General features: G+C 39.1%; 2 protein-coding genes across 3 annotated transcripts in view; both read right to left on the bottom strand.

Moving 5' to 3' along the window:
- Window positions 1-572: 572 nt before the first annotated feature.
- On the bottom strand, window positions 573-11145 carry NIT2 (nitrilase family member 2). Its single transcript, XM_050915147.1, has 10 exons — window positions 11118-11145; window positions 10018-10136; window positions 7192-7312; window positions 6985-7073; window positions 5310-5403; window positions 4245-4319; window positions 3764-3842; window positions 3015-3113; window positions 1879-1934; window positions 573-1505 (listed from the first exon to the last, which is right to left on the bottom strand). The coding sequence occupies exons 1-10, from the start codon at window positions 11143-11145 to the stop codon at window positions 1417-1419; spliced, it is 849 nt and encodes a 282-aa protein (XP_050771104.1). The 3' UTR covers window positions 573-1416.
- A 3240-nt stretch (window positions 11146-14385) lies between these two features.
- Window positions 14386-24950, bottom strand: part of TBC1D23 (TBC1 domain family member 23) — a 37636-nt gene continuing 27071 nt past the window's right edge. The window contains exons 15-19 of one of the 2 annotated variants that reach the window (XM_050901024.1): window positions 24635-24679; window positions 21468-21556; window positions 18452-18587; window positions 17074-17268; window positions 14386-15847 (exon numbers count right to left, since the gene is read on the bottom strand). In XM_050901024.1, the coding sequence (XP_050756981.1) occupies window positions 15766-15847; window positions 17074-17268; window positions 18452-18587; window positions 21468-21556; window positions 24635-24679 (547 nt within the window). In that variant the 3' untranslated portion in view covers window positions 14386-15765. The remainder of the gene's footprint in view (window positions 15848-17073; window positions 17269-18451; window positions 18588-21467; window positions 21557-24634; window positions 24680-24950) is intronic. The other variant, XM_050901018.1, reaches the window with a different exon arrangement.

Genomic DNA, 24950 nt, shown 5'->3' on the forward strand with positions numbered 1-24950 from the left:
TCTATAAAACACACACCTAGGTCATTCCAGAGCAGCCAAAAGAACATTAAAGAAAAAAAAAGGTCAAGAGAGGAGCTGTGGGAAGAGGAAGATGGCTGAACATGAATAAAAAGGTAAGGTGGTTTTGGGGGAGAAGTGGTGGTTAGCTAGAGCAAGACAAAACCTTCTCTCCCTCCTCCCATTTTTGTATTTTGAAATCTCCTTTAGCCTTACTGCTTTATCATTTTTGCTGCTGGAAAACTAAAAGCCTAATGGTAAAGGCTGGATAGTTATAGTTGCTGCTTTTTTTCATCCCAAGGAGAAAGAAAAAAAAAAAGCCATTTGCAAATTCTTATCTTTTTACATTAGAAGTACCAAGTTGTCTTCCTTCTATGACAAAAAACCCAACAAAACCGCAAAATGCTAGGCTGGTTTTAAGTATTTTAAAGCCAACTTTAATAATCAGTTTGTTAGTCTCTTCAGCAAGAGCAATGAAGGAGTGTTTCCCATGCAGCTGCTGGGAGTTGGCCTTTGGTAGCAATAAGGCATTTAAAAATTGAGCAATTCTAGTACCTGTCTTCTGGAAGACTGGGCAGTAAGACTTAATCAGTGCAACCTTTTGACTGACTCCCCTCAGCCTTTTCAGGTGAAGACTGCCAAGCAGCAGAATTAAAGCCCATTCAGACATTTTATTAAGGAAGCAGCATATAGAGCAAAGGTGTGGTGACGTGTGAATTGCTTTAACAGAACAGTAACCTGTATCACTTCAGCAATAAACAAGAATTGCAATAAGGAGAATTTAATACATATATTCCAGGCAAGACACATTAACCAAAACCTGTTACAGATTCTTCTATGGTAGTAGTTCTGTCTGGCAGCTTCTTGTACTGTCCCTGAGTAGTACAGAGCAGAATTTGGCCTGTTTTGCTTATCATGTTAAATTTTAAGCTTTCCAAGTTAGAAGTTAGGCATTCAAGGAACTTTGCTAAGGCACATACAACTAAGAAGGACAGAGGTGGAAGAATCATGCTTCTAGATCATCTGATAATTCACTGAAAAATTCACAATACCAAAGCTGACTTCAGAGGATTTCCAGAGAGAACAAGGTTCCCATTTCTACGTTCTACAAAAAAGCCCCCAAAAGGTAACTAAAACATTGTGATGCATAAAAAGCAATGTTAACTACTACTGTGTTGAACTGATTTCACCTCCATCTTTATCCTAGCTGTAAAATACTATAAAACACTAAAGTATGAGAGAAGATACAAAAATTGTATTTGAATCAGTTTTAGAATTACACCACCAAGGGTTTTTTTGTTGTTTTTCTAATTAACTGGCACATTTAGCAGCAGACTGTGGAACAATAAGTAAGGGAATCCTTCTGAAGGTGAAAGCAGCAGCCACTGTGCCAACTGAGCCTTCCCTGTTCACCCAGCTTCACTTTTTCACCTCTATGCCATAGAGGTCACAACGCTTCTGGCTTAAAATAGGAATTTGTTGACGTATTTCTGCGAGTTTCTTCAGATCTGCAGGGGGGGAAGAAAGAGCTATTAGAACAGCAGTCAAAAAGGAAAGCTCCCGACTTGCTCTGAGGCAAGGGAGGGAAAAGAGCAGCTTTCATGGAGAATGGGTCGGTAGGGCACTGCAACTGGGCAGCCAGGGCTGAAGGAAGCCTCAACTTTGCTCTTTCCTAAGGTGGCAGCTTCCTCCTAAGTAAGGAAACTGGAAGAGTATAGTCAAGTGCTGCTTGTTCTTGGTTTAATCTAGCAAAGGTGGAGAAGGGATGGGAACACTGCATCATCTGTAATTGCATGTGCAAGCCCACAGACTTAAAGGCTCTCCTTAGTCTCCTGACCTGTACTCAAGAAAGCAAGCAGGCAAAAACACCTTTACCCTTACCTATATCTGTGTATAAAACTGTTTCCTCAGCCCCAGCTTTGGCTATGACTTCACCCCTGCAAAATTAAGCACATTTGTTCACAGCATTAACACAGAGGTCTCAAGGCATCAGTCCAGTTGCTGCTGTTTGTACAAAAGGGAGTTCCTACCATTGACATCTACAGGTGTAAAAACAGGGCTGTCCTAAAAATAGCATAATTCATAACTCTGGCATGACAAAAATGGCTTCCAGGCTTTATATGTGGCACATTTTGTATGTGACATATACATATGTAACATAGGTATGTTTCTGAAAAATCAAGAATCATGGTAAGAGCAACTATGAGAACCAGTGCATGTGAGCATGCAATATATCTCAAGGGAAAAGAAACAACTTCACCAGGGACAACCATATATGGCAAAGACTAACACTTTCTCCATTCAGATCCTACTGGCTTAATAGGAATATACTTTTACTCTGCATGAGCTACTGAACATTATTTATCATGTCTCCCACTAGGTGTTCTGCCACTGCTTCCATCATAGAAAGTTAAAAGCTCAATACATAGATAAAGGTTTTCTTACTTTGCAATCATCTGGAAGAGAATTATCAGTGGATTTATTTGAAAGCAAAATAACTGCCTGAAGATTTGGTCACTTTTACCTCCTGTGCACCTGCGTGACTCCTGCTTAAGTCAGAATATGTCTCTTACCTAGCTGAAGACATGCTTCTTGTTCTTTCTTATGTCAAAGCAGTGTTGTTCTTTGAGGAAATGCAATAGTTTTGTGTAAGCTCTTTAAGATGGTTCAGTTCTGCACAGAGAATTACCATAACGCATAGTATATAATGGACTTAACTTCAGGGACAAGTTGAAAACGTCAGCAGCTTAACTAATGCTAAATACTAGAACTAAGTAGCTTCTTTGCTACCAAAAAGAATACATGCTGTTAAACTAGTTTTAGGTTCTTTCTTGTTTTTCAGTCAGACAGTCTTAAAGGATGATTTTGAGAATGTAGGCTTAAGTCTCAGGTGCTTTTTACCAAGAACTTACGACATATTTAAGAGTAGAAGGAAATGTGGGACTGAAATGTGCCTGTCAAGTAAAACATATTTCTTAACCAAGAAAAGGTGGGTTTGTTTTTTTTTCTGAACTCACCATGGATTTACTACAGTGCTGTGTCCCCAGGCAACATAGGACGCTTTTTCATCTCTAGCAGGAGATACAGCAGCTACGTAGACTTGATTATCAACAGCTCTGCGTTCACAGAAAGATGAGGGAAGGGGAGAGAAAAGTGAGTAGAATTTTTTTTTATACCACCAATTAACTAAGAAGAAGAGCAAGTATTCACTCTGAAGGGCAAGCTATATATCTTCCTAAGGACTAGCCAAAATTTTAAATGATACGAAGATCAGAGAAAGCAGAGCCTGGAAAGAGAAGTCTCTAGCACCTGCTCCAGAGTTAGTGGGTAGAATGAATTACATGTTCATTCACTATGTAGCAAAGTTGATTGAAGCTGACCAAATGAATAAATAATACTGCATTCAAGAATCTCAGGGTCTATTTCTATCTGTAATCAGAGCAGCTCTCAAATGGTTATTGGCTCTTCCGTCTAGAAGTTTGTGTGTGAAGGGTGCTTACAGAGCCATGGGGAAAAGGTCCTTGAAAGGGCATAACTGTGGAGGGGCTGGCAGGAGTGAAGGATAAGCATTTCCTGCTTTTCTCCTTGACAGCAAAATCATTGTGGTGTCCCATGCAAGGCTTGAGGAATGGTGCAGCTCCAATAGCAGAGTGGCCCTGCAGCACCACTGCTGATGCATACTGTCATTTGGAACACGAGAATAGTTCAGTTCCATGTGCTAAAACTCCCCCTAGAATAGGAGGGTAAGCTGTTACTTTGTTCTTACCGTCCCCTTTGTAGCAGTTCCCAATGAGCTGGTCCTGTTGTCAGGTTAAAAGCCCCTGGATATATCAGCAGCTGGCAACCTTTGTTAAAAGAAAATTAGACCCCAACCATCATTAAGGGGAAGATGGTTTACCCTAGAGCGGCCCTTCACATTGAGACTCCAGGCAAGGTTTCTTTCAGTACCTCCCACCCTCTGCCCAAAATAGAACCAAACAGAGCCTGTCCATGCATGACATGGGTGATTACTTATATCAGCAAAGCCCTGTGATACATTACCAAGTGTGGGGATATACCCATCTCCATCACTCCATCAGCAAATGTGTATCAGGAAATGATTGTTACTTTACTCAAGGAGAACAGACACTCATTTGAATAACAAAGTCTTGATCACACAGATTGCCCCAGTATGTACCACCCTGAAACAGCATGGCATAGTTCAGACCTTAGGCCTAACCATCCTCCATTAGGTGACCCAGCCTCACCTTTCTGTCCATAGATTTGAGCCATCTCAGCAAATCTGATATCATAGCAGATGCCCAGGCCCACTTTACAGTATGCTGTTCTCAAAACACAAGAGACAACAGTCATATCGCTATCACAAGTACACAAAAGCAATCACAAAACTCCCTGTAGCCATCCTGCCAGCTGTTATTTTATGTGTCTCACAGTAACAAGAGGAGCTATATTTAAATGTGTATCCTTATCTGTAACAAGCATTGGCTATTTGTGGGGGAGAATTCATGCTTCGTGATGAGAGGAAGACTGTGAGAAGCAGTCTTATCTACACTTTAAAAACAGCCATTTCCACAAAATCATGTTATATCAGGTCTTTGTGTAATGTATTCCTCTCTGATTTAGCTGCAGGTTTTTCAATTATTTTCTTTTCAAGAAAAGAAAGCACTCACTGCTCTTCATGGAGTAAAGAAACTACAGTCATGTACTTTCTTACAGCATGCACATTTCAAGGAGGAAAAAGTGACCATGGGAGACGAGACCCTTCAGAGAGCGCTCAGTAAACAGGACATGTTAATTTTTGAACACTGGTGCGGGGGAGTAGGTGTCTTGCTTTTTTATCCGATGTGGTTGATTCAAGAATGTTGGAATGGGATTTACAGTTAATTGTCTCCATTATTGCATCATCCTCACATGAAACAATGTGGCAGTGTAGCTGTTTGCTACACATATTATTTTCCAAGCCATGTTTTATAAGAACCATTTTAAAGATGTAACTGCTATAAAAAAATACAGTAACTTCTCTTTAACAAATCAATAGGACCACTATTTATTAAGGGAAGTGCCATGATGTATGCTTCAAGCCTTTATATTCCTGTCCTTTTGCAATCACATTGCCTTTTTAAAAGTTTCAGAAGTGACCCATGCACTTGGAACAAACTTAAACTATATTTGCCATGGTTGTCAAATGCCTAATATAAATCTGATAGTCTAAAAATCCATTGCTGGGGAGGAGGAGGGGGAATAGAACTCCAGAATGACTGTAGTGCTATTGTGGTAGAGCTCCTTAAAGAGAGGGCTTGGCTTATACTCACGAGTATCAAACACGGAGAAACTATTCCCTGGACTCAGTGTTTCAGACTCTTTGAACTGCATCTTCCCAGGAATATTAATGTCAAATAAATGAATCTGTAATTATAGTACGATTAATAACAATTAACAGCAATTTCTCTGCTTGGTATTTGAGCCTCTTTCTATTAGGCATGTGTTTTCTAGTTACCGTTATCTAGACTACTGTTTTGTCAGGATCCCAACTAAACATTGCTTAAGATTGTGAGATCTCCTAAAGATGATTTAAAGCAGTTTTCTTCTTTACAGAAATATACATGTCTAAAGTTATTTTGAAAAGGAAAAAACAAAACAAAAAAAGACTGGCCATTTTAAACAAACACATATAATCCCTGTGACCCAAGTGATGCACATATCAAATGTTTATATTGCTTACCAAACAGAATACCCTGTCCTTCTCCCATGCAGTAATAGAGAGTAGTTAAAAATAGCTAAAAACATAACAATTAATTTGGAGTATGGCTCTATATCTTCTTCAGGGAAAGAATCCCTGCAAAATAGCTAGATATCTTGATCTAATGAGTAATTTTACAAAAGAAAGGATACATATAAAATGTCTTGAATGTCAGGATGATTTTAAAGTATATTAAAGCAGGTGATATTTTCCTCTCTAAGATTTGAGTCCCATTCCTGCAAAACTTCTCCAGAAAATACCTTCACCAAGTCGTAAAGTTCCCATGACTTCAGCTATGCAGATACCTCTCAGCCCCTGCAGATAGTCTTTATCCCTCCCTTGCAATGGAAGATTCTGTTCCTGACCGGAGCTTCCTAATAATACAGCTGTTTTTATACTATTATTAGTTCATATTTACACAGCACGAGCCTGCACTCATTCTACAAACAACTACCAGGCTTGCAGACTGGTGTGGTATGAAAGATGGAAGGCAACATAGTACTTCAGAAAGTGATCTAATAGCACAGCTAAGTGTAGAATCAGCTAAGAGAATAAATTAATACCTGCACCCCAGAGGTATTTGGCACCAAGTAACCTTGCATGCTCTTTTTTGTTTTTCCTTGAAAGAAATCAGCTGTTCTTCACCTAAGGAATGATACCTGTATGCATAGTCAGATTAACAGAAACTACACTCTACAGTTATGAACAGGAGGTAGTTTCTCAGAAGGTGCAAAGTGATGTCCAGGTGGAAGACGACTGTAAGCAAGCATCTACCACAAACAGCAGAAACAGCTTAACTATGGGACTTGGACTTCAGTTGTCTGCACTAATCATACATATAGCACACAAAGTATGTAAAGAACAGTATTTATGATAACAGAAGGACTAAATTCGTTGGGAACCTGAGGGAAAATCCTGATTCCACTTAAGTGGCACTGTATTTTAGAGCTAGACCAAGGTACACAGATGAGCTGGATCAGGATTTACTCTTTACCAGTTTTCCCAGCATCTGGGAAAAGCCAATTATGCCTTCTGCATTTTGTCATCCTTACCCAGAACAAATTTATAACCACCTTTGGAAGGGATGTTTACATGTCCCAAATAAAAGTTACATGCAATTTTACTGACAGTACACAGCTTATTATTAATGCAAGATTCTACTAATTCAGATCACCTTTAGGCACAGATGAAATAATTTGTGCAACACTACTGAGAAACCTTTTAATAACAATATTCTGCCATCTTACCTTCCTATGCTTTGCCAATATAGCACCATCAGGCCCAAAGACAGTACATGTATTATACAGCTTTCCATTATCCTCTTCTGGAATGGATCCTTTGTAAAGGCGAGAACAAAGATTTCCCCCACTGTATTATATGGAATTTTGATCCAATGGCACTAACAGACATTGCCCGTATTTCCCTCAATGAGATGCTCACTATGAGTAACCTACCTCCAACAAGATATATGCTGCACTCCTTTGCAACTTCTGAGAGCTTCTGTGTCGATTCCCCAGGGATCTTCTCTGCATACTCCTTAAAGTATTGGGTTCCATATGGAGAATTAAAGCATTCCTAGAATTAGAGGAAAAAAAAAAAGTTACGTTAAAATCCAGTAACACCACTGCAAGGAGATGTATTTGACCTTTCAAACTCCTCTCTATCAATGTTCTCATACAATCTTCAGTTACAGGATTTTAGTTTACAGGAGCGCAATAAGCAAATCAGAAAATATCAGGAGGCCAGAGAGACCTTAACAATTAGAGAAAATGCAGTGGGTGTGTTGGTGTGAACGTGTGCCAAACAGAACATGAGCTAGGAGTATCATGCAAGCTGCAAGTAACAAGGCTAGCGTATTTATCAGTCTAGACTTAGCAAGATCACAAGGGATGTTCTCATCAGAACAATGAGCCAAGTTCCACCTAGCTCATTTGCCAAGTTACAAGCTAAATAGATCCTCTCAAAACTGTGAGGTGCTCGTGCTCGTCCACAGCCCATGATTTCTTCATTTTTAAAAGGACCTTTGCAAAAGCTTGCATTTCTCAAAATTACTTATTCTTTTGCTAAAACAATCCTTTAAAAAACATTTCCTCACAACTGAACAGTGTCTTCTGTCCTAGGCTCTAGTTAAAGATTTGCTATCCCTCAGAACCAGGCATGTAATCTTTAGACAGTAAGATTAACAGAGCAGTTTAGATGCCTAAATTAGGTGGCTAGTGCTATTTGAGATGGCCAAAATACCGAGAACTTTTACTCTGCATTATATTTGCCAGCTCTGTGAGGATGTGAGACTTGCCCTCCCCGCCCCCTAGCACTTTTTTGTCCCCTAAAGGAGTACAGCTGAAGGCCACAGATGGGCTATCAAACAGTATCAAACACCTACTCTTCGGCAAGTGATTCCCAGCCCAAGCGTCTGCCTCATTTGTTACCTTTGCTCACTGGAAGTTGCACCAAGACAAAAAAAAAACCCAAACAAAATCAGGCTGTGAATAGCACAATAAATTTATGCCTTAACTACTCAAGCAAACTTCTTAACAACTGTAGTAGATTCTACTGAACTGAAATAACTGAACCAAAACTGGATGGATGTTTTTGCCCCATATACAGACACTGGGCCAGCAGGCACCAACTAACCCACAGCAGATTTTGTAGATAGAAAAGGCAGGAAGGGAAGTCTCCACAGGCTGTCAAATGAGGTTCCCAGGCTTTTGAAAGCTGGACTGAACTTCAAGGAAATGAAAGCAATGCCAGCTGCCTCCACCTTCATCTTGCCACTTATAGCATCAATGCGGGTGGTACTGAAACCGCGGGCTCAAGCGAACAGGCAGAGCTCTGTGCAAGCTTGCGGTAGCAGTGCATGGGGCTGTTCCTAAGTTAATGCTGGAACAAAACTGCAGTCTGCCTGCACAGATCACCTAGTCTTGTGCTGTCCAAAGTGGCAAGAATACAGGGACAGATCTTTTTATTTCTTTATCCATAAACATTACAAATTATTTTTCTCTCACAAATTTTTCTGGGTTCAGAAACGAACAAAGTTTAACACATCAAGGCTAACATGTCACAGGAAAACTGCCATATGTCTCTGAAAAGGTGCAGATTATATACTTAATGCAAGTTACTTCTGTTCTTTACATAGTGTGACTTTAAAAAAAAAAGTGGAGGGAAGAGAATATTTCATGCTTATGTCCTAACGCCAGTACAAAATTTACCTCCCAGAAGTCTGTGAAAAACCTTGCCCTTATTTGACAAGTTTTATTCTAAAAGCATAAACTATCATTGGCAAAGTGAGTATCTCAACTAGATAGGTCCAGAAAACTCAATGTTTGTACAGATGATGAAACTAGCAAATAATAGATAATCTCAATGTAGGAGGCCCAGCCAGAATAATCAAAGGTCACATTTGCAACACAAGAGCTGTGTTAGCACAGAGTAGCTGGGAAGGTTGCTTAATACTTCGCCTGTGACAGCAGGAGGGAAAACATTCTGTGTGTAAAACATTCAGACCAAAAGTTCACCCAGAGAAGAACTTTGCGCTCCTGAGTCAGATGCTGCAGGGCACAGGGGTAACACACGTACCCCCAGGAAGAGAGGAAAAAAGCCCAAAGCTGCACTGGGAAGGTCACCTCATTGCCAGCACACTCATCGGTGTGAAAATTCAGCAAGGTAATCATGGCTGAAGTCCAAAAAGTAAATCAGAAGTGATCAATAATTTTAAGTGGCTATTTATGTTCCCACACAAGGAAGTCACAAGAGAAATATGTTTTAATCACAATTCAGCCACAAATGACCTGCTGGAAACGTCTTAAGTCTATTTTGTTTCTCATGTACTATCTAATCTGGAATGATTACAGCAAAGAGAGCCACTGTATACCTGTTTTCTTTCATCTTCATATTAACATTCTTTAGCTAAAAATCGCCTTTTCCTACATTTCTAGCACGGAAGGCTTCTGCAAAGATTCAAACCACAGTGTCACTTTCGTGAATTCCGAACATGCCAGTGATGGAATTGCCTGGGATTTAAACCAGCACAAACTTAACCAGAATCTTATACCACAAAAAAAACCAAAACCCAACCTGTTTGGTTTTTTTTTTTCTTCTTGTTTTCCCCCCTCTTAAGAGGGCTGCTAGACAGAACTCCTGTTTTTTTCCTATTTTGGAGCCTCATAGAGCATCTAAGCTATTCAGAGACAAACAGGAATATATAATGCATGACTAACACTAGAAAAAGGTTTCCAAGGGTTTGAGGTATAGGTGCTAAGCAGGTCATGATCTTTACTCACAGGCAGAGCCACAACTTTTGCTCCTTTAGCTGACGCTTCTCTCACCAGTCCACAGGCTCGTTGAAGGTTATCTGATTTAACAGCAGATACATGAAGCTGAATAAGAGCCAGGCGGAAGTCTAATGGCAGAAAAGAAAAAATTACTCAGCAGAATTCCCCCAGGAAGAACTCTTCAAAATTTGAATTCACTAATGAGCATTTAACAAAATAAATTTGCTTATATATTAACATAAACATTAACATATACAAACCACTTCCAACTCATTTTGTGGTCTGTCTATGACTCTGGAAACAGTCTCTTAAAACAGGGAGAACATTCAAACCTAGGCTTGCTAATGGGAACCATACCTCGCCATCACTCTGCTCAGGTCGAAGACGACAGAGTTCACATGCTAGTAACGTTGCCTATAGCAATGCAAACCACAACCAGGTAAAAGTGTATCAGAGTAAAATAATGGTTCGTATTTGTATCACTACAAAGCATGGTTTCTTTGGAAAACGTCAGAAGCTAAGCACATCTGGTTTGCTCAGATCAAATTTCTTGACAAGCTGACCATTGCAGCAGCACCAAGAGATGCACAGCAAGCCATTTCTACCAGTCTGTAGCAAGGCGAGAGTGCCCAGGGCAGCTCCCTCTAGTACCTGCATTATTTCACACCCCTTCAAAGGCTCAGGGACAGCACCCAGGACTAAGGCCTTTCCAGTCCAGCCTAGGACTGGGGACTCCGGAGGACACTGGTTGGGGCAGCAGCCAGCCCACGGCCCGGCCCCGTTTGCGTCTTCACGGTCAGGTAAGAGGGTAAGGGCCCAGTGGGGACAAGGAGGGGCCGGCAGCGGCTCAGGGCGGCCCCTGGGGCCACGGGGGAGGAGGTGACTCCGCGGAGAGCCCCGGGGCGAGTGGGGAAGCCGGCACTACGCAGGGGCCCCTCTCGCCGGCTGATGCCCGGGGCGGGAGGCCGGAGCTCCGCTAGAGGGGCAGGTTCAACCCCACGTCGGCCCTTTTCCCCACGTCCTCGGCCGGGAGGGAGGGAAGGAGTGCGAGGAGGAAGAGAGAGGTGCGAGAGGAAGTAACCGCTCCCTCCGCGCACGCCGCCACTCACTGGCCATGGCTCCGCGCGCCGCCTCCATCCTTATGCGGCCCCGGCTCCTTACTTACAGAGCTAGGAGGCCCGCCCGGGCGCATGCGTGCGGGCGCCGGGCAGAGGGCTGCTGGGAAATGTAGTCCCGCCCCAGCGCCTGGTGGGTGGCGCCCACGGAAAAACCAGCAGCCAAACCCGCGGCTGAGGCGGCGGCTGCAGCTCCGCCTGCCGCTGCTCCGGCAGGCAAGGGGAGCGCCTCCCCAGCAGGGCCTGCGGCGGGATTTGTTGAAAAACGACTCACGTACTGCTTTTAAAAAGTCTGGCTAGTTCCTTGATCCGATTTCACGGCACTTCCCCACACAGTTTTTGCTGACACAGCTGGAGGGAGCGGTGCAGCCCGGGCTCGGAGCAGGAGCGAGCAGCAGATGAAGTACCCCGAGCCCAAACTGCTCCTGAGCCTTTCCCCCTGCGTAACCCCAGTGGATGGCAGGGAGCTGGGAGTACTCCTCCAGCGCCAATTCAGCACCTGGCAAAAACACAGCGGTGCATCTAAACCCCTCGGTGCTTGGCGCAGAGTTGATGTCCCGACATCGCATCTTTCCAGCCCTATGGGATCCATAGCAGCCCTATATTTGTTAAGGGTTCGTCCCAAGAGATCTGTACCGGTTTACAGGTAACTCATTCACCTGGCACATCCCTATCTTCTTTTACAAGAACAGCATTTTCTAAGGTGGAAACCAATATGCTAACTGCCATGCTGTTTTTATTACTAGCTTTAAACACCAAGCGCTCCCCATTACTCAACACAGAACATTGCTGCCTCATGTATATTTTGCAATCTTGGGCTTTTTAAAAGCGTGTTTGTAGAATTGTAGATTCATGTTGTGTAGAGGCAGTATTTCTCATGCAAGAGTATCTCCACAAGTTGAAAGCACATGGCAGCAGAAGGGGCAAAGATAAAACAAAGTGGGTAACCCAGGGTGACAAATCTCTTACACATGGTGGGCTGAAGCCGCTTTCAGGAAACACGTGCCAAGAGAGAAAGGATGGGAAGTGCACAACCACCGTAAAATGCACAACCACCACTGTGTGCAGCAGTTACAAACCTTCCTTCAACAGAAAAACTGTTCAATCTGCCCCTTGAAGTAGTAAAGGGAACACCTCATCCCAAACTGAGCAAGCCAAAGGATGGCTCAATTACCAACAGTAGACAACTGCAGATGAGGAGGGGATGCAGCAGCTTTTTGGCAGGCCTCTTTCCCTTTTACACGTGCCCATGGTAGTAGAAACACCATATATGAACTTTTTTTTTTTTTTTAACAGCACACCTTGGAGAACTCCAGGTGCAAAGAACGGCTGTCTCCTGAGTTCACACGAGGTTTGGGGCAGAACACAAAATAAGAAAGAGAATAAGTAGTGAAGCAGTATCATCCCTTCAAGGCGAAAAGCACAGGCTAAAACCTCAGTGTTTCCCATGGTTCACATGCTTTTGTTTTGAAACTTGAAAAATACACTGTATCTGAAAGCACTAAATACACCCAAAAGAACAAGTTACACACTATCACCCCCCTCCTTCCCAGAAAGGGGAAACTTTTCAGCCATTCGGTAGACTATGCCTATATCGAAAAAGGTTATTTGACAGTATCAAATGTTTTGAAACTACAGCCGAAATGCAGTTGCAAGGAAAAGCTACAAACACTGCTGAGACCCACGTGTAACAGGAAGTAAACTGAAAGAACAGCAAGTAATCTTGACTTGCATCTGGAGAAGGTAACGTAAATAAAATTGCATCTCCACAGTCAGAGTATTTTTCGTCGGCAATACATGTAAAGCTCTGTACAAATTCTCATACAGATCAGATTCTAAAAGAATTTATGAGACAACTGAAGAGCCATCAGTGAGCACAGAAGCACTGACCCTGGCTATGAAACACAAAGGTAAGAGCTTCCATTTAGCAGGAAAGCTAACTCTGAGAAGAGTGTTTCTTTCCCACTACAGACCTCATTTCTATCACCAAAATAAATAAAAATTAAAACCCCAGCAACATAGCAGCTGTCATCTTATATTCAACAATATAGACAGCAGTGCATGTAAAATAAAACAAGAGCCTCTGGCAAAATATTTAAATCCTTGAAGATGAAAGGGACAGGAAGTAGCATACTATTTTGATTTAAAAAAAAAAACCAAACAACTGTCACTCCAGCACTATAATTGGAATTTCTGCTTAGCGATACAAGTTTTGTAACAAACACAGTAACTACAGATACCTACACTATGAGGCAAAAGTAGCCTTTAGATTGTGGGTAGAGATGCATAAAACACCATTGAAATTATTCATACTTTGGACTGAGCTTTGTAAGATAAGGAGTCTGTTGATAACTTGCACATTGCCTTAAAAATTACAAATAATTAGCCTCTTAATGGCTTGGATTATACATTTCTACACAGAAGAGATTTAAGAACTGACTTACTGTAGCTTTACTTACTGTAGATCTAAAAGGTCTGTATTTGTTGTCCTCACAGAGAAGCATACACATTACCCACTTTCCATATTTAATATCCAAATACACCTGTTTAACAACTGAGTGTACTTTTCACAATTCCCCCCCCGCCCCGACTAGCAGAAACGTGTTGTATCATTTTGTCAACATTTTCATAACATTAAAATATGATGCTGAGAAGTCTGGAATTTATGCAGAGACACTTTCTATAATTTGACCATTTGTTAACTCATTTTGACCTTTCTATGAATGCTTACTATGGCTCACCCAAAAATATTTAATGAAATTAGTCTAAGTCTAAATTCCAAAATACTTACATTAAGATGTCACTGACAGTAGCTCCCTGTGATCCATAATCAGTGTCTTCCACTCCAAAGATCAAATTCACTTCCATTTACAAAATACCTTTAGGAAAAACTGTTAATTGATTCAGAGAATTCACACACTATGCAACTAAATGCTTTCTCACAGAACAAGTTATGTTCAAATTGTACTGGTTTATTTACAACTGTAGTTTATAAACAGTAACACAAACATCTTTACATGAAAAAATCTCATTGCTGAAGTAGGCACAGAGTCAGAGACTCTTCAGGATATTTTCAGAGGGGAGGAGGAAGAGGAAAAGGTAATACAACAGCTGCTGGGCAAAACTATAAATACATGAGTGTTGGCCCAGGTGCAATTTCATGCAAATATCTTCAACAGTTCAAGTTCTATTGGTATTTACTCAGATACTAAGAAGGGGGGGAAGAAAAAAAAAAAAAAAAAAAAAAAGGAATTAGTTCCAGAATTAAGGTGCCCTAGCTTGATTCCTAGTAAAATAACTCAGAATAACTGTTTTTTATAAAGGTCAGTTTAATTTATTTTACCTCCTGATGATGGACCAATTCACAGGTTTTGATTCAAATACTCAGAAGACTTCACGCAGCAAAGCTAATCCCTATTGCCTTTATTTCGCAGGTTTTGGTAATTTCCATATCAGTCTACAAAGATGCTATGCCTCAGCCATAAGGACATTCCTGTACTGAGCTTTTTAACAAGAGAACCATTCTTGGAACAAGTGGAAAGCTGCTGATAAACAATCACATAGTTGCCATCTCTCAAACATGAACTAATTTAGATGTCAGTTAAAAGAATATAAACAAATGCTTGAATCAATGAAGGCAACAGGTAACGAATACATTTATCACAGGTATATAGCACTTGAATCTCTTCACTTTATTTGTGTGTGTTCATTTTCTTGTTGAACACACCTTCGATCAGCACATACTTCTGTGCTGAACTGAAGGTTTTTAAAGGTCTAATTATTTTCTTAGACATTTTGTTTCTGAGGAGCAAGGTAACTTGTTTTCAACTGTTACATTCTGTCATGAAGCATTAACTTCAATTTCAATGCACACATTCATCTTTACAAGAGAAACGGCCTGAACCTGTGAAATGTAATATTTTGCATAATTAAAAAAAAATCACAACCCTGTAGTAAAAGCTCATTGTGCACAGTTCATTTCGGTATTTAAAAATACCCTTACCATCAATTCCAATTATTTAACCTAGTAGTGGATAAGACTTTTAAAAAAGTTAATTTTACAAATTGCTTGCATTTTTTACGTTTATCTGCAGCCCAAGCTAGACTTAACCATTTTTAATGGGAAGGAACCAGTATTTCGAAGATTTTTATCTGCTCTGCTCATAAACCCAAGTTTTTAATCAGTCCTTGATACTACCCAGTAGGCAAAATCAAGTTTATAGACTGTAGGCAATGGAGACATTTTACTTTCAAGGGACAGTAATTTAAAAACCATTCTGTTTTCAACTGCTTCTCCGTATCTGGCAGTGCTTCATTCCTTTAACACACTTAATGCGAACCCAGCTGCATCTCCTCCTGCAAAGATGCAGATCACCGCCATTAAGGCTGTCTTAAAAATGAAAGAAACTGACCTTTATAATAAACATTTCTTCAAAACAAAACAAACAAAAAAAATTAAAAATCCTGTTCAGAAATTGATAATAATTTACCCTATCTTAAGCCTGCTACTCAGGCACTCCCATCAGCAAACAGAAAAATTCTCTTAAGTTAGTATTCAGTTGGGAAACAGTCAGCTTGTGTCCACATATCGTATCTCAGTTACTTCTTCTTTATAAACTGTTCTCTACAAAGTCTTTAGTTATTAACTCTCCAAGGCATCCAATACTTTCATGATCTGTTGTTTTATGGCTTTGGTAGCATCACCTGCATTTGGAATCAAATACCTTAAAAAAAGATTAGAAAAAGCCGTCATTAATTCACTATAAAATTTTTGAGTTATCAATTCCATAATTCTTGTTTTGATTTTTCCTCTGGCACAAACTAGGATGAAGGAGGAGGGGAATATATCAAAATGAAAAACTACTGAGAAAATAACATTTATTTCCTGTTTATACTATGAAACACTTTCCATTTGTGAACTTAGAACTGTTGAGGAGTACTTCACAGGCCATCCTGGAAAGGAAAAGTTCTTCATTAATTGACAATGGTATAGATCAGGCAGTTCAAGATCTCTACAGACAGCACTTTCTGACTGAAGCATGGCAGTCCTCGGTTGTTGGTTTTTTGTTTTTTTGGTTTTTTTTTTTAATTACTATAGATAGCTCTAGATTATTTATGATCCCTTCTCTTCTGGGTTTGCTCCAGACAACAAGATGGTGACGAAGTAATTCAACAAGCAGCAAAGTTCTCTGCAACATTTTAATTTATCTTTGTCTGACCTACTACCAAACTAATTTCATTCTAAGCAGCCAACAGGCATAGAACTTCCCTAGTTAGCTAGGAAACTCATCTCCCACTTCTTGCGAAAACAGAGGACCCACTGCACACAGTTCTCCCCAAGGAAGAGGACGAGAAAACGTCCAACTCATGTCAGCAACTTTGTTAAAACAGTGCCAAGAAACAACAGGCTACACCAGTGGAAAAAAGCCCGATACACCCATCCCTCTGACTTCCCCCTAGTCTTAAGCATGCAAATGCTAAGCATGGCAATACCTAACTTTCAGGAACCAGGTTTCAGGGGTTCAGAGTTTTGAGGTTAGGCTTCTGGACTCCTTGTACAATGCATAGGAAGAGTGAGATCTCTCAAAAAAGATACCACAGAAGAATGACGACTCTCTTAAACCCACTCTTCACAAATCCATACTTCAGGCTGCAGACAGGTGTCCACTTCATTTTCATTTAAGACATATTACAAAAAGAAAACACTTGCACACATCCCATCCCCAACAACTGTCAGTGCAGACCATGAAGTTCCTCTCTGCTGGGTCCTGTAAACTCTCCTCATTCTGCTGGCAGATCTTTTTTCTAGTTCATATCTGAATTATCTTTTCCTAAATAAAAACTATTACTTTTGAACTCAATTCTGTGAATTACAGCATGCCCCTGATTTCCAGTTGACAGCATTCTGTATATCATCACTACTTACATCTCTGCTACTAAGATGGCTTACCTTTCAACTGCCAAAACTTCTATGCCTGAAGTATTGCTATTTCCATATTTAAAGGTGATCAGTTCTGGGTGTTTCTTCTTGGATGTGATTTTGACTACAGAGTTGAGTGCCTGTCGAGACTGTATGTAAGCCAGTCCCTTTCGCGATGGAATCTCTCTCAAACAGTACATATGAGTTGCTGTTACTAGGAGATGACTTGAAGGAAAAGAAAAATACAAATTAAATTTGAACTAAATAATAGCTATTTAGAAAGCTAAATTCTACAAATAAACTACACGGAGAGAGCTAGATAAAACTTCCCAAATCTAAGAAACAGATTTAATACTTTTAAAATCTGTAATTTAGAAAGGTCTACAAAATACAGTACTCAAGGAAAATACGAAGTATCATAGCCGGTTTTGAAAACAAGCATGGCATCCTCAACAGCATACAAAACCAGAGTTAGCAGTTAACATCATCACCTCAACACAACAGCCATGAGTGCTATCAAAGATCACAACCACAAGTAATGTGTCAGGCCACGCACAGAGCAGGGAAAATGCCTCCAGCCTCTTCTCTTTCATCCTTCCATCATACCCCAACCCCATTCCTCCATCTATAGAGCAGCAACTCTATATGGGGAGCATCAGACCTAAGTTAAAAGGACATGCTGGCACTCCATGATTGTCAATCACTGTACAAGCACTAATGTGGAGATGCTGACCTGCCAGCTTAGTTCAAGACCCACTTTTGCCTTCTTCATGGAAGGAATGCATGTTCAACTAGTGATGGAAACACATTAGCTGAGTTCCAACTCAGTTTGAAAAATCATACTATGACAGATTACTAATCATACACCATATAAAATAAATCTAATGGGAAAATAAAATTAATAATAAAAGACAAGAACAGACCACGATGCAAGAGAAACCCCATCATAATGGTCGGTTATCCAGATTCAACAGGATTTGTACTCTTTGGGGAAGCCAAAATACAGCAAGCATCATGTTCTGCTCTTGCAGGATTAACAAGGTCACTGAATCTTAGGGGCAAGATGGGTGCGTAGTGCAAGGCACACAGACAAGTAGACAAGAAAAACTGGAGCCACAGGTACTTGGGTCTACCTGGTCTTGAAAAATAAGCCTATGTATACTGAGAATATTTTTCTTACTATCTTGTTTTGCAAAGCAAAACTTCATACTAGGTTTTGTACATATTTATCATTCTGTAACACTGGAAATATAAGAATGCAAATATAGTGGTGACATTTTGTTCTAGGTTGTGTCGCACCTTCATTTCCTAATTTAATATAAAGAATAACTTAATTGCCCAATATTTTTTTTTTTAAATGTGTATCAAGACAGACATTTTTCATTACGCTTAGGACTAATTCCAGTACCTGGGGAACATATGTCCATTTTCTTTTACTTCGTTACAGGGGAAGTTATACTTCACATCAGGTTTATTTATCCATGTTTGGATGTTGACAACCTCTTTTCGATCATCATCTGACATTGAGGAGCTATCAATTTCATCTGTTTTGAAGGGAGGGGGTAAAAAATAAAAAAAAAAAAAAGAAAAAAGATTTTCACGCAAAATCAGACAACTTTTCAACTCACTTAAACCCATAGTAGCTACACTGGTTCAAACCAAGGTCCACCTAGCCATAAACAACTGTTCAGAGGGAAGAAAGAAAAAGGCATGCATATCTGATATTTCTGTTTTAATTCTCTCTCAGCAGACAACTATTTTCAGCTCAGGGGATTTCTTAGGCTGGTCTGATTTGTCCATTCAATAAAGTTTAATAGATCTCTTTTGCATGGACTTGTCCAGACTTTCCTTGAAGCCATGTAAACTTTTTGCATCTACAACACCACTGTTTTTTAGCAAGGAGTACCAAAACCATGTCAACTACATTCCAGGAAAGCCTCCTCTTGTGGCTTCTAGTTTCCTGTACAAGAAGAAATATACATCTGTTGATCCCTTTCCAGGCCAGGAATTACTTTTGTGGGCCACTTTTCCTCCCGTAAATTGCCTATTTCACATAACAAAAGTTCTAATATCCAGTTATGCCGTTGTGAAAGCCATTTCACATCTTTCCTTACCCTTCTTATCCCTCTCTGAACCTTATCCTGTTCAAAACATATTGTTTCTGAGGTAGAGGATCAAGACACACAATATTCAATGTGTGGATGAACCATAGGTTTATACAGTGACATAATGACCTGTTTTATTCTCTGTTCCTTTCCTTCTAATTCCTAGCATTTGATTTGCTTTTCTGACTGCTAATGAGCACGTACTTATTACAAACCTACTGCTCCTGGACACAGCCAAATCAGTCTACCATTTTGTACCTGAAACTAGAACTGTTTTTTTTCCACATCTTTCTTGCCTCACATTAATTCATACTGAATTCCATGTACCGTTTTATTGCCCAGTCACTCAGACTAGCAAAAGACTCCTTCAATTCTTCAGTCTGTCCTTCCTACCTTGAATAACCTTGGATCATTAGCAAAAATTGTTGTCTTCAGGTTCATCTCCTTTCCTAAGGACATTTAAGAACATACTCAAAACCGAAATTTTCAGCACAGACCTCTGTGAAACACCTGAAACTCCTGCAAGTGTTATCACTTAGTTGCAACATACTGTTTTTATGTCTAAATATAGTGATTATGTTTACATGGTAATTTGGTGCTACATTAGAAGAATTTAGAGCAACCTAGTTATCTAAAACAATGAACTATATTAAATGCATAGAAATTACTCCCAGAAATAACTTCAAAGGACACCTCTTTAAAGTATCTTTTTCAAAGCCAGTTTTCTACACTTTGTTAAACTATTTATTTCAAAGCAATTCAGAATTATAGCCACACTTTTGAAAAGGTTTTCACTGAAAAAAATACATTATGAAATTGAAAGGAATGGAACAAAATCCATTCTCATTTCACAGAATCACAGAATGGCTGAGGATGGAAGGGACCTCTGGAGGTCATCTGGTCCAACTCTCCTACTCAAGCAGGGCCACCTAGAGCAGGTTGCAATTATTACAGCTGATTGCAATTATTTACTACAAAAAACCCACTAAAACTTCACAACAACAATTGTACAGAAACAGGTTCACTTTTTGCATTCTTCTGTATCAAAATAACATATATTTCACTTCATATGTGTTGGTTTTGCTTATTCAAATCATTGCAGCGATTCTGCTTACTTACTAAGTCTAATAGTGCTTTTAAAAGCAAATGTAAATAGAAATTAGCAAGCAACCATTACTGAAAATATGTTCTAGACAATTCGTCTTTGAGGACCTGGTTTTCTGAAACCACATAGACTTTGTCAAACACTATTATGGATGCTCAAAAGAACTGTGTAAACTTAGTTACATGGCATTTGGGGAAGTATCTTGGTAGCGTTAAAGCTTCTGCCTGATAGTTTCATTTCGCTCCTTCCTAATTCTTATAGCAGACAAACAATGATCAACTGTTTGTCATCAATCTTATTTAAACAACTCTAGATCCCATGAATCTCTCTCATTAATCTTCCTAAATTATTTCTTTTGCAGGTCAAAGATTCTTAGTCTAGTTATTTGTTTCTCACACGGAAGCTGAGTATGCCTTTTGGTCACAGAATGGTTACTTGTGAGATGATGATGGCTGGCAGTAAGCTAACGCTACCAGAACAAAACAAGGACAGCAGTAGGTCTGCACTATTCTAACGTTAGCACTGCTCTCAAAAAAAAAACCTTTGTGAAAAGTGTGGCATTCCAGTTTTGCCTGTAATTTTTCAACTAGATAAAAAAATTAAATAAAAATTGCACATTTTTTCTACAGCATTCTGCATGCATATCAAGAGATGAATCAATTATTAATAGATTCAATGCTAAAAAGCAAAGTCCCAAGCACTGGAGAGGTGTGCACACATCAGCCATCTTAAGTCTAGCTCCAACTACATTTTCAGAAATTCAGATCATTATACTAACTGCCAATACTAGAAATTCAACCTGAGATCTATCAGTCAAACTAGGTCCTTTACATTTTTCTTACTGTCGTGAGTAATAGCGGTACAATTGCAGGTTTACATGTACAAGACCAGTGCAGAAAACCAGACCTTTACTACAGAAATAGTAAGTGAACACGAAGGATCCACTAAACCCATCTATTTCCATTTCTTCCTGTTGGCTGTTTGGTGCCTACCACAAAATCTTTTTTATTTAGTCTGCTACTATGTATTTGAAAAGAGTGTTTCTTTCTTGGTTGGTCCTAAGCACCACCATAACAAACACGATCAATGATAATAGTTAGAAAAAATGTCACATTGTAAGACAAAGATATAAAATACAATCTTATGATTTAGCCAAACTTAATAATTTTGTCTACATAAGCTAATCTAGGTAAGAGGAAAATCTTCTACTGTACCAGTATCGTATTCTTCTTCATCTCCGATGCTGAATACTGGTTTCACACCACGGTAGGGTTTTCCTACTCTGTCACTGCTGCTGACATGTCTGTTGGCAATGAAAAGGGCAGGAGAGGACATGGGATGGGAGAAGAAAAGTAACTTTCAAACTGATGGTATGACTCCTACAATAACATATCAGCAAAATGTAAACACACCTGTGCAACTGAGAAGGACAAGAGAATTTCATGAGCTCCCTGCAAGGAAGCTGTGACTGACCCATCAAGCAATCTGGTTAGTGAAAGCATGTATTTCAGTTACTTGGCAAGGCTGACTGTTGTAACAAATGAAGTGAAAAGAAATACTTCGTTTTAAAAAGAACTTCCCGTCACATTCTCAAATGACAAAAACACATTAGAGACCTGAAAACTGACAACATGCTATGAAGTTTCCAGCATGAAACTGAAATATTTCTGGACAGTCAGGGCAGCTTTACAAGGATGCCAAATTGGGATGGAGGAAAAAAATGAAGGCTATTAACAAACACGTCTGGAAGCTCGTTTTTCTGGTTAATTCCTCAAAAGATAACAAAATACCTTAAGCACTTCAAAGTGGGGTTATTATAAACCATCCACTGTAGTGTGAACTCTGACTTTCTGTCCATTACTTTCTCCCGCATGAGCCAAATCCTGAAATCTTTGGTCAAGCAATTCCTACTGCTAAAATCCCAGCATCACTGGGATTTCTACATAGATATTGACCTCAAAAATCACATTTAAATCTATTTCTACAGATCATGTTAAATGACACAAACACACATAACTGAGTCTTAACGTTTGACAGTAACAGTTGCAAATCCCGAGACATTTTAAAGCTCCAGCTCAGAGTGCTGTGATTACATGGTCACAGCCGTCCTGTTAAAAGTTCTGGCCCTCAACTGCTGAGAATACCTGAAAAATATGAGAACACCTAAAGGTTCAGAAAGCCACAAAACAGGTAATTGCTGAAAAAAATCAACAGTTCATGATTTTAGCCTTTAGAACTGGCAACATGTAGGAGTTCAAAAAAACAAAACAAAACCAAAACACGCCTGTCCCCTTCCCCCATTTCAATTTCTATAACCTCCCTCCTCATAATGTGTATTCATGTTTCCTATAAACCATAAGCCCTGGTTCCTGTTTTAAGTATATTCACAAACTCCAGTTTACATGCTACTGTAGCACCAAGTTGGAAAGGCAACCTCTTTAGTAATATATAAATGAATGCTAGTACTTATGTATATCTGAAAGCATATTTGAAAGTTAAAAAAGAAACCTACATTTTCTATGGCTAAATTTTACTAATGTAGACAAAACAAGGAAATGTTTAATAGGAAAAAAAACAGAAATGCATTCTACAATGAAATGAAAAATAAACGTACAAAAACATGCTCATTAGTGTTTAAGACAATAAGCATCAATGACACTGACAATTCAAGAGGGCAGTGCTTCTATATGGAGGCTTTTGTAAATATGCTTTAGTAATACATAACCAATTGAGTAAGAAGAAGCACATTTAAATAGTGTCAAATTGAATTACACAGAGAGGATTTAAGAGAAGATCTCATTGGTGTTTATAGATCAAAGTTAGTTAAGACAAGAGAAAGTAAAAGCTACTTTATAAAAACCTGGTAACATCTTAAACTAGAAATGGATTTCCTTTAATCTGTTTGCAGGGAAGGCCATCATTACATTGTTACAAATTGAACGCAATTCCCTTTAGTGGCAAACCTGCAAAATGAAATATATTGATGATAAACACAAAGTGGATCTAATTGAATGGATGGGAAAAGAATGCCATTCCAGGTTTTTAAGAGCTGCAATTTTAAGAGAATAGTCTAGTGATCCATAGTGTGAGCAAATTTATTATTGCATCTTCCCAATGAAAGAAGATAAGCAATATGAGTGAAAGGAGCAAGTAAAATAACCGAAGTATAATCTCAATATATCAAAACTTCTTGGTTACAAATACAGATTGAAGTGTCTTTCAGTTATTGAACACAGTCACCAAATGTTTTAAGTTGGAATTTTCTTACCATATTCTAAAAACTGATCAACAAAATATGGGGAGAAATCCCCATGATCTTTAGGATTTCTAAATTAACAAAAATATATTATGTGTTATTGGGATATTCCCACTTTTTTTTTTTTCCTAAAGACCACTGGTTAATATTACTATTGGTTTTGCTCACACAACACTGTTCTGTAATGCTTATGGGTAAATCCTATCTCAAAATTATGTGCACACTACTTGAAAGAAGAATTGGTCCAAAATCCTTGAAAACCCAAACAGCATTTTAAATCTTCATTAATTCTTCCAGCACCAATCTTCATGCTTTTCAGTCTATGAGGGTCAAAAGCTATAACACAGAAAAGTATAACCAAAGTTCCAAACTGATTATGCATGAGCTGTCCTTCATTTATCACAAGTAATTTTATGTAACCTCAATTCACAATTTTTATTTCTGAAATAATTATAAGGCAATAGATCTGAGACAAATGTGAAGGTACTCCACATTTGTGTGAAACACAGTAGTTATGTGAACAAGATGACGGAGAGTTGCAAGGCATATTTACTTATTAACTCAGCATTTCTCTTTTCCCAGTAATGAGCACCTCTGTTTCTATCAGCATGTTCTATCACCATGTGATGAGAAGCATAAAATTTCCAGATTTCCAGACAGAATTTCAGTATGGGTTCCCTGTTATATCTAAGCTCTGATGACGGTTTATGAACTGTTCATAACAAGTCCTTTTCATAGTTGTAGTCTCTCCTGTTAAAACTCTAAGCCATAATTTGTTCAGTAATTGCTCCTGGTGTCTTTCACTAGCACAAGTCACTAATAAAATGTATATAGGAAATTACAAGTAAAAAAAAAAATTCCATAAAAAGCAATAGTAAGGAAGAGAATAGAAATAACAAAGCAGAAACTAAGAGAAGAAAGCACTGCCAATACATTCTTTTTCTTCCTCTAGTCCCCTGACCAGTACTTGTAAAAACCAATAGCTTTAATATATTCAAAAACCCTAAATTAATATAAAAATATGTGAGCAATTTTGTCAGTGTAACCAATGCTTACAAATATTGCGATGCCATGCTAAATACAACAAAGGTGGTTTTAGTCAGACTGCTTAATTATCAAGCTTACCGCTCCAGGCTTGCTCTGTCTGGCCAGGGAATAATGAAAGGTATTCTATAGTACATTGGGGCAGAGGACAGAACAAAAGAATTAAAAAAAAAAAGTTTAAAGGAAAAATCTAGATAAATAACTGAAATGCTCTATATTGGCAATGTATCTTCTTCAGGGAGGATGCTTATAAATGAAAGCAATGCTTCATGACAGCTAGCCATGAAGTAGAGAAATATTTGTAAAAATTCTACTAAAAGATGCATTTTTCATGCTATGTATGGCTTACATATAAACCTTATTCGAATTCTTCACATGCAAAAAAGCTACTACCAAG

The sequence above is a fragment of the Gymnogyps californianus genome, chromosome 1 (assembly GCF_018139145.2).
Source record: "Gymnogyps californianus isolate 813 chromosome 1, ASM1813914v2, whole genome shotgun sequence".
NCBI lineage: Eukaryota > Metazoa > Chordata > Aves > Accipitriformes > Cathartidae > Gymnogyps > Gymnogyps californianus.